Raw genomic sequence first — 10840 nt, 5'->3', positions numbered from 1 at the left:
TGTAGACCAGGCTGGCCTCGAACTCAGAAATCCGCCTGCCTCTGCCTCCTTGCCCAGTTGTATATGTGTAGGGTTCAAGTGAAATCTAGTGTACTAAAGGAGAGAGCTAGAGACAGGAGCAAAGGCCGAGGAATTCGACCTTCTCTTCTCCAGGGAAGGAAAGTTTAAAGCAAACAGGGCAATCTTATTCTTATATTCTGTTCAAAGACTAGGATTGTCAGGATTACCTCAAGTGAGAAGGAAATGTGTGTGTGTACATGGTCTCACTCCCTCTCTTCCTGTCTCTGTCTCCCTGTCCCTGTCCCATCTCCCTCCTCCTCCTGCCCCGATTTCTGTGTGTGTCTGTAGTACACGTAGAGACTAAAGGTCAATGTTGGGTGTTCCCCTTAAACAGCTCCCCGACATATGTATTTGAGATAGTCATTTTAGTGAACTTGGAGCTAGAAGACCGGTTTGCAGGGTAGCTGGAAAGTCTCAGGACTGCTCTGCAACTGTCCCCACAGTTGGGATTACAAAGCCATGTTGCTTCACTAGGCTTTTTCCTTCCAGTTCTGTTCCTTTCCTTCTCTTCCCTTCCCTTTCTTCCTCCCCCCCCCCCACCTCTCCCTCCCTCCCTTTCTCCGTGTGAGTGCTAAGGAGGGAACTCAGAGCTTCCTGCTCCTGCAGCAAATACTTAGTATTTTCTAGAAAAGCCATCTCCCCAGCCCCTGGATTTTAAAAGAAGATGTATTTATTTTTATTTTCTATGTGTAAGTGTTTTGCCTGCATGCATGTTTATGTGCTATGTTCACACCTGGTGTCTGAGGTCAAGGGCCCGCTGGAGCTGGGCTCACAGTGCTGGTGAGCTGTCCTGTGGGTGCTGGAAACTGAACTCAGGTCCTCTGAAAGAGCAAGTGGTCTAACTGTCGCGTCATCTCCCCAGCCTCACTCCAGGAATTGCATATAATAGAAAAGAAGATTGAAGGCATGGCAAACAGACACTTGGTTCAATCTATATTTCAGGAGCCGGGGACATACAGGGAACTCCTAATGTTTGCTATTCCGCCACTTCGCACATTGTTTCCCGTTTTTTTGAATAGCAGCGAAGTTCAGAAACACACAAGCAAACAAAACCCCTGGCCTGGGTGCCGTTTTCGTGGCAACAGAAACGGGAAATAAGTAACATTTGCATTTCACTTTGCAGCCAGCCTATAGAGGGGAGCCGGCCTTAAATCTGACCGCTGCCAAGGTGGAATTCAGCTCACTGCCTTGCGCAGCCCATACGGTAATAGGTAGGGTGTTGCAAGTCCTTCAAGTCTTAAGGGCTCAGGAGATTTACCTGGTATCTCCACAGTCCTCCGATGTCACCAGACCTTTCAAAGCAGACAGGTTCCAAGCCCTCTTCCAGGCAGCACTTGATGCAGGTGAGCCCGCTTGCTCCTGCTCCAATCACAGCAATCCTTTTCTTGGCCATGGTCACCAGAGTGCTTCTCTGGTTGGGTCAGCGTCACTTGTCCTAAAGAAAGAAAGACAAGAGAGAGTGAACACACATCAGGCTACAGGAAAGATCTGGGCCCAGACACACAAACAAATGTAACAAGAGTTGTGTGGGGACCGTGGCGCGGGGAGGTACCGGCTCAGGGCTCTGCTACACTAGTTCGGAGCTAAGCGGGGCTGTAACTCAGGGCAGAGCAGCAGCGCCTCAGATAAACACAGCAGTGGCCAATGGGGAGGGGCTGTACCGTCCCACCTCCTATTCCGCCCACCCAAGGGCGTGCACCCTTCTTCCGTAAACGCAAAGGAAACAGCTCAAAATGCTTGGGGAAGAAATCAATTATATATGTTTTAATCTACGGCTTCTCAGCAGCACCCGCATAGGGAGAGCGACCCTCCAGGCTCCATCCCTTCCCACTTTTCTTTCAGTGTTTGTTCACTTTCAACTTCCTGTTTTTGTTTCAAATTGATAAGTGCCGGCTAAACTCAGCCCTTCAGAAGCAACTCCGGCTCCCGCATTAAGAAGAAAGTTCACTTCCCAGAGTCCCTTCAAGCAGGTGCTCTGTCCTGGCTCCTCTCCGCTCTTCAGAGACCAGATCTTTGAGCCCACTACTACAGTAGGAATTTGATATTGCAGTGTGCTCAGCTGACGGGGTGGGGGTGGGGATGGGAGGTGGGGAGAGGGGGGGTGCAGGGCAGTGAAATGTAACTTAAAATTTTTCAAATGTAAAATCGGGTAAAACTGTCAGTATAATAGCTATAGCATTCATGCACTGCAGCAGTATGCAAATATACATTTGCAGACGGCATGAATTGTGTCTGAAGCCTTATTGGCCTTGCATAACACTACTCCCTGTGTACTGACTTTGCTCAACACGGTTTGGTTGCGACCAACACAGATCCTTGGCTCTGAAGGCTCAGGGTTCAGTATCTCCCTTCCTGCCTAATGGTCAACATGAGGGCTTACTGTATATGGTTCAAATGACATAAAGGAAATCAATTATGTAACCCTCTGAGCCAACCCAGGAAGCAAGCATGACTATGATCACCTCCAGCGTGCAGTTGGAAAACTCAGAGCGAGACAGGGAGGCCAGCCATGCAACCCCAGCAGGCTGGCTCCAGCAAGGGCTCCCCACCACACACAACTCTCGCCTGAGGGATTTTGCAACAAGCCCTTCTCCCATCCCCTCACTTCTCTGTTGTTCTTTTTTTCCTAACACCAGCTGTTACCTATTCCTATGTTAGTTGAACTGCTTTCTAACTAAGCAGTTATTTATTAAATAGCTTTATTTATTAAATAACTGCTTAATTATTTAAAAAATGATTCATTGACTTGAAGAATCCTTTTGCTGTCTCAGAAAGACTCCTGCTGAGTATGTTGTCTACATGAATGGGAACATAGCAAACAGGAAGAGTGGGAACGAGCCTATGACACTCTACCACATCGTGGGTGCATGGAGCCTCCAAGTCCATGTGGGACTGAATCAGTCTGGGTCTGCCCTGCACTGAATTCTCTCTGGAGATGCTCTCACAGACATTCCCAAAGTTGTGCCCACCAATCTCCTAGGTGATTCTATAGTCTGCCAAGCTGACAATGAAGATTAACCTTAATAACTGTGTCCACAATGTCTATAACTGTCTCAGTAAGAGCATTATCACATTGTAATCTTAAAGAAGATTGATTTTTATCTTATGAGTATAAGTCTTTTGGCTGGATGTGTGTCTTAACAGCATGCGCCTCCAGAGGCCAGGAGACTATGCCTGATCTCCTGGAGCTGGAGTTCAGATGGTTCTGTTTGTATTTCTACTTGTATAGTTGCCATTGGGTTGCCGTCAACCTGAACCCAGGTCTTCTGCAGGAGCGGCCAGTGTTCTTGACTTCTGAGTCATCTCTCTGGATCCCATTATGCTTCCTTATTTCCTAATTCTTTTTTGCTAAGTCTGCGTTTTGCTTACGTACATTCAATAACTATCCCCCTTAGGAGGCCACGTCTTGTAAGTTGACCAACTTGAGTCTTGAATGAAGGATAGCAGTGGAAGCCAGCTGCCCAATGTGTAAACTGATTCTGATATGACCCCGACTTAACCACTGGGAAACTTATTTGCTACAATAGTAAAGTTTGTAACAGTCGTGAGTAATTCAGGGGTCATACACACAGCACAATACCTATTGCATGTCTGCCATGTTGTAGGTGCCTAGTTCCACAGAGAAGGGGGAGGGAAAGGACACAGGAAGATACATCATGGACACTGAAAAAGCAAGAAAGTAATCTTTCAACAAATCCAAAAGAAGATAGCTACACAAACATAATTCAGACTCTTAACAACAAAAATAACAGGAAGTAACATCAATGGACTCAATTCCCCCCAAAAGACATAAACTAACAGGCTGGATACATAAACAGGCTCCAGCATGTTGCTGCATACAGGAAAACCACCTCAGTGACAAAGGCAGACACTACCTCAGAGTAAACAGTTGGAAAACAATTTTTCAAGAAAATGGTTCCAAGAAACAAGCTGGAGTAGGCATTCTAATATCGAATAAAATCAACTCTCAACCAAAAGTAATCCAAAAAAGATAAGGAAGGACACTTCATACTGGTCAAAGGAAAAATCTTCCAAGTTGATCTCTCAATTCTGAACACCTATACTCCAGATGCAAGGGCACCCACATTCAGGAAAGAAACTTTACTAAGCTCAAAGCACACATCACACCCCACACAGTGGGGAGACTTCAACACCCCACTCTCAGCAATGGACAGATCATGGAAACAGAAACTAAACAGAGACTAACAGAAGTTATGAACTAACAGAAGTTATAAACCAAATGGATCTAACAGATATTTGTAGAACATTTCATCTTAAAGCCAAAGAATATACCTTTCTTTGCACCTCATGGTACCTTCTCCAAAATTGACCATATAATTGATCACAAAACAGGCCTCAACAGATACAAGAAGACTGAAATAATCCCATGCCCCTATCAGATCACCACAGACTAAGGCTGGTCTTAAATACCAACAAAAACAACGGAAAGCACACATACACCTGGAAGCTGAACAATGCTCTACTCAATGATAACTTGGTCAAGGAAGAAATAAAGAAAGGAATTAAAGGCCTTTTAGAATGTAATGAAAATGAAGACACATCATATCAAAACTTATGGGACTCAATGAAAGCAGTCGTAGGAAGAAAACTCCTAGCTCTAAGTGCCTCCAATAAGAAACTGAAGAGAGCTTACACTAGCAGCTTGACAGCTCACCTGAAAGCTCTAGAACAAAAAGAAGCAAATACACCCAAGAGGAGTAGATGGCAGGAAATAATCCAACTCAGGGCTGAAATCAACCAAACAGAAACAAAAAGAACTATACAGAGAATCAACAAAACCAAGAGCTGGTTCTTTGAGAAAATCAACAAGATAGATAAACCCTTAGCCAGACTAACCAGAGGACACAGAGACAGTATCCAAATTAATAAAATCAGAAATGAAAAGGGAGACATAACAATGAAGTATATCTTAAAATAACTATTCTGTTTGTTGAATATCAAGAGTTGAAAATATTAAAATCATGCTCTACAAAATTACGGAAATATTATTGATAATTTTTCTCACTGCCTGAAAGTAGCATTTTCTTAATATTTAACTTCAAAGGGTTTTTGCTATTTTGAAATTTTAAAAAATATACTTACTGATAAAATAACTTCTCTCCTAGAAACACTGATAATCTTTTTTAAGTAAACTGATTGTTAGACAATGTATACAGACATATAATGCGTGTTAAATACTCTCTCACTATGTCAGGTAGTATAATATAAGGGCTCTTGAATATATCGCTTAATGATTCATTTTTAATATTTTATGCTCTTTTACTATGCTTAACTCCCAAAGAATATTTTGTATGTTTTGAAACAATTTAGTATTCAACATTAGATATAATATCCTCAGTTATGGGTAGCATTAAATATTCATTAATGATATTTTAGGGTATGAAAGAATGTGAATATAAAAGTTGAACAAATATTTTATGTATTATTTAATTCTCAAAATATTCAATATTATTAATATGTTTGATGTATAAGATGCATTTAAATAATAAAAAATTAGAAAAAAAGAGTTCAAAGTGTTCTCTTTGAGGCAGATAGCTAGAGTTATTGATTAAACATTCCCGCCCCCCCCTCAGGTAAGAATTCCATTCAAGAGTGGCAAAATGAAGATGGTTCCAGAAATTCAAACAGAGCAAATGTTCACTCAGGCAAACCCTGGTACACTCCGAACCCCTCGAGTCCATGCTTGAAGAGACCTGGCAGCTTTGTTTTGTTCTTCTTTCCCACAGGATCATGAGCCCATTGTTCACATCTTAATTACAGGAACAAGCACCACTCCCTAAATTCACCAAGCTGTTCCAGAGATCTCAAAGGACTGCAGCCTCCATGAAGGAATAGTCAGAGAACCCCAGCAAGGTTGGAGCATATTGATTGTCGTTGAGACTCTGGTACTGGGAGACGAATGTCATGCCCCTTTGCTTCCAGATCCTGGTTGCTACACAAGGGGAGCAATTATTCAAGCTATCCATCATTTCTCCAGAATGAGCTCAGGTCGCAGAGACAAGTGGAGGGCGCAATGCAAATGTGCAGCTTAGTAAAAGTGGGTCACACAAAGCAGTCAGAAAACCATTTACTGGCCAAGATCTTGCCCTTCTCTGCGGATCCAAGGAATAATCAGTCTCCCGAGGATGTTACTGAAGGACTCATTCTGTTAGCTTGTCCGGGGAACTAAGCACCAAGAGAATGCAGAGCAGCCATTGGCCAGCAGAGTCACGGGGTCTATAGGCCGCTCTTTCTCCTGGCCATCTGCCCTCGTGGTGGCTTCCTCTGTCCCTTTCTTCTTCCTTTTACTCTCCTCGATACACCTATTTTTAAAAGATGAATACTCAGGACGGAGAGATGGCTCAGCAGTTAAGAGCACTGACTGCTCTTCCAGAGGTCCTGAGTTCAATTCCCAGCAACCATATGGTGGCTCACAACCGTCTGTAATAAGATCTGATGTCCTCTTCTGATGTGCCTGAAGACAGGTACAGTGTACTCACATATATAAAATAAATAAATAAATCTTTTTTTTAAAGAGATGAGTAGTCTATGGCTGAAATTTTTATTTTTTAAGTGTATTTTTATATTATGAGATGAACAATAGGAACTTTTATTGGAAATGGCTTATATTGTAGGTCTTTATTTTTCATGTTGTGTGGTGTGGATATTTACATGTAAGTGTGTATGTGTGTGTGCTGGCACATGGGTGTGTGTGAATGTGGAGTGGGAGATTCACCTCTCCTGATTAATGCTAGGGGAACTGGAGTGGGAAACCAGGGGACCCAAGGCAGCCAAACACTTGCGTGTAATTAGTATGGCGTGGCTCATTTTCATTATTATAGTTATTTGATAACAGAGTTAGGAGCTTACAGTTCAGCAGAGAAACCAAGGTTATATAAACACAACAACGTTATTCGTCTTTAGGAAAAGAGCCTTTACCCTAACTATTCTCTAGAACCTGATGGACGCTGCAGCCATTCCTGTGTTCCTCCTTACGTTTGTTGCTTTTCCAAATTCCTGGAGAAATATCAACATCTGAGGATCCATACCCATCACAAATACACTATATCCTCAATTCAAACCCCAACAGCAGAGGCCCGAGCCATCACCCTTGATTACTCTTCTACCTTATCCAATGGGGCAGGGTCTCTCAGTGGAACCCCAGTCTGCTGGTATGGCTAGTGTTGCTAATCGCTTGCTCTGGGCATTGCATCTCTGCCTTCTGTGGCTGGGAATACAGGCAGACCACCATGCCATCCTGGCATTAACATGGTTTTCAGTCGTCTGACGTTTTTGCCAAGGATTTAACCACTAAACCATCTCCCCAGCCACTTAAAGTTGTTTTAAAGGCATGGTGTTTTTATTTTGGAGCTGGTATTGTTGTTGTTTTGTTACAGAGTTAAGGGGAGAAGCCTGTTCCCAGACAAGGGGCTTTGGAGGACACTTTGATACAAACACATTTGAGTTTCAAGTGGGAGTTGGGATCATGTTTTTGGAGGAAGCTAGCTTTTTAGTTTAATAACATATATTATTATAAATAATATATAATATAGTATATATACTATATATCACATATAGTATAACAAGTATTATATTTGGCCCTTAAATTGCTCATGCATTCTTATACTGTATTCTTATCCCTATTACTATTTATTCAATTACTTGGCGGCATAAAGAACACTCTACTCTGTTTATCAGGAACGGCAGCTGAATGCCTTAATGGAGCATCCCCAGTCAGTTTCTGCGAGATGTTTGTAAGCCTCCAATGTGATGATGTTCACTGTCTTCCATTATTTGCACTTTACTTAAGAGCCTTTCCCTACTGAAAACGCCAGTTAAATGATTTAATGGGTTCCCCAGTTGATTTCTGCTAGATATTTTGAGCACTTGATTTGACAATGTTTTACTATCTTTATACCTCTCACTTGCTTGTCATTCTTTTCCTTCAGCTTGCTATTGTGGAATTTAGAATGAGACCCCCCCCCCCATGGGCTCATGTGTTTGAATATTTGGTCTAGTTGGTAAAACAGTTTTGGGAGGGATTAGGTGGCGTGACCTGCTTGAAGGAGGTGCGTCACTGGGGGTGGGCCTCAAGTTTCACAAAGCCCAGCTCTAGATCCAGTCTCTCTCTCTCTCTCTCTCTCTCTCTCTCTCTCTCTCTCTCTCTCTCTCTCTTCCTCTCTCTCTCTCTCATTTTGCTTTCTGTTTGTGGATCAGATGTAAGGTCTCGGCTACTGCTCTAGTGCCATGCCTACCTGCCTGCTGCCATGCTCCAATGAAATGCTTTCTTTTATAAGTTGCTTTGGTCATGTTCTTCCCAGCAATAGAACAGTAGCTACATCAGCTATGTATTTGAGAAACTCATTTAAAACCAAAACTTCTTTCACATATCAACCTATCATTTATCATATCAGAACCAAAATGACTATCATAAATCATTCTTTGGATCACTCAGAACATAACTGGCAGAGTCTCAGCATTTATGAGATGCCAAAGATCTTTAAATGTTACCCCATAATTGAAGTTTTTAGACACTTAAGACATTTACCCTCCTAATTCTTGCAGTGAACACTCGGGGCACCAGGTGTCTATGGGTACACATCTGCTTCTTCATCACCAGCTTCATCATCGCCCCCACGTGGCCCCATACATTTTTAGAAAACATTTTATTTATTTTATGAATATGAGTTCACTATCTGCATGTACACCTGCATGCTATCTGATCACACTATATATGGTTGTGAGCCACCATGTGGGTGCTGGGGATTGAACTCACTACCTCTGGAAGAGTAGTCAGTGCTCTTAACCACTGAGCCAGATCTCCAGCCCCTCCCACTTTTTATGAGTTACTTCTTTAAATCAGCTAGAACATCTTATAGATGTACAGCTAGTCTTAATTTGCTACATTGTGCCATGTATGTAATCTAGAATCAACCTCTCTTTACAAAAAATAAAATTACAAACAGTAAGTAGGCAAGAGAGAGAGATTGGAGAGTATTATAGAAGATGATACTTTTGATGAAAAGGGCAAATATTTTAAGTAAATATACATTTTACATAGGATTTTTGTCTTAAAAATTAAAAATAAAAACAGCTCCCCCAAAAGTATAAAGCCAATTCACAGGAAATCCAAGTTAGACAAGGTTTATAGAGGATGAAACTTGAAAGATAAAATATGGTTAATGATTAAAGGATATTAAAATTCCTAAGGCTATATTGATCTATTCATGGTAATGTTTATAAAAACTGACTTAAAGATATAAAAATGCATACCCAATAAAGATAATTTCTTGTGTTTTTGCTAAATGTGTTAGGCTTTTTGGCCACTTGAGAAAACAGTCCAAGAGCAACAACAACAAACAAATAAAGATTTTTTTAAAATTAAAGCTTTATTTAAATATTACATAAAAGTTAAAGTACAAACTGATAGAAAAATCTGCTAAAGGTTACAGGCTTATCGAATGGAGATGAGTCACTCAAACAGGATAGCCGATAGACTGACCCTTGACCTCCGGGACCAATCAAGACTCAGGGAACTACGGAGCCTCTCCAGTAAGTCACGTGTCCTATTAGCCAGGAAGGTCATGGGGTCTCCAAAGACTGGACTTAAATCAGTACACATAGTATAGGGAGAATTGTCACTATAGGGGGAAATGCCCCCAACTGTGGCCCTAACTCACCTACACATGATCCAACAACAACAACAAGTACCTAAGAGTTCATAACTACTTGAGAGTGCTAAGAATACTTAAGTATTTGAGAGTGACCCTCAAAAGTCTCTACTCAACTGACTTTTCAAAAGTTCATCTGTGGCCATCTTATATGGTCCCAACCCCCTACCCAAAACCAAACGATAGCTGTCTTTCAGGTAACCACTTTTAGTCAATTGAAAGAGACAATCTGTCAAAGTCCATAAAGTTATTACCTGGGTTCACTTGTCCAAAATTAGCCCCTGTTCTTCAAAATCCACTCAAAAACCAATCAACCAACCAACCAGCCAACCAACCAACCAAAACCAAACAAAGACCTACTGAACCAACAGAACAGTTAAACACACATTCTCTGCAAAAGTCATTCTCCCAAAATGTGTATTGCTTGGGACCCTCTATAGCTCAGAGGCCCCGACTAACTTTTAGTCTCCGCGGCAGCCTCGGCTGGTTTCTACTAAATGGTGCAAGTGTCTAATCTGATGCACCACTGTCTTCCAGCCACTTGCTGTACACGCAATAAACTCCTGCCAATACCCCAACCACAGCCATCACAGAAAACACCAACATACGTGACTCTATGACTTTCATCTACACCAACCAGAAAGTGTAAGAAAAGATGAGGCTCGTTGACAATAGCAAGCAAAAGTAAAAAGTTCCTGTGGATATTCCAAAAAGAAATAGTCAAAAACTATATGAGGAAAATGGAAACTCTGAAAGTCACAGAATGGGATATATTGGTTGTATTCCCAATCAGGAACTTTAAACTATGAAGAAATCAAGTCTCCCCTTCTTCTAACATTACTTGGCAATGGTTTTTTTTTTTTTTTTTTGCTTGTTTGTTTTAAATTTTTTATTAGGTATTTTCCTCATTTACATTTCCAATGCTATCCCCAATACCCACCCCCCAACTCCCCTACCCACACACTCTCCCTTTTTGGCCCTGGCATTCCCCTGTACTGGGGCATATAAAATTTGCATGTCCAATGGGCCTCTCTTTCCAGTGATGGCCTACTAGGCCATCTTTTGATACATATGCAGCTAGAGACAAGAGCTCTGGGGTACTGGTTAGT

The 10840-nt window shown here is 41.8% G+C and overlaps 1 protein-coding gene across 2 annotated transcripts in view; it reads right to left on the bottom strand.

Annotated features, from left to right (window-relative positions):
- Fmo5 (flavin containing dimethylaniline monoxygenase 5) overlaps positions 1 to 1700 on the bottom strand; it is a 23253-nt gene extending 21553 nt beyond the window's left edge. Inside the window, exons 1-2 of one of the 2 annotated variants that reach the window (XM_021159186.2) lie at positions 1595 to 1700; positions 1319 to 1495 (exon numbers count right to left, since the gene is read on the bottom strand). In XM_021159186.2, the coding sequence (XP_021014845.1) occupies positions 1319 to 1453 (135 nt within the window). In that variant the 5' untranslated portion in view covers positions 1454 to 1495; positions 1595 to 1700. The remainder of the gene's footprint in view (positions 1 to 1318; positions 1496 to 1594) is intronic. The other variant, XM_021159185.2, reaches the window with a different exon arrangement.
- Between the last annotated feature and the right edge of the window lie 9140 nt (positions 1701 to 10840).

This window comes from Mus caroli, chromosome 3 (assembly GCF_900094665.2).
Source record: "Mus caroli chromosome 3, CAROLI_EIJ_v1.1, whole genome shotgun sequence".
Taxonomy (NCBI): Eukaryota; Metazoa; Chordata; class Mammalia; order Rodentia; family Muridae; genus Mus; species Mus caroli.
The sequence above is the reverse complement of the archived record's forward strand: the minus strand, read 5'-3'. Positions and strand labels throughout refer to the sequence as shown.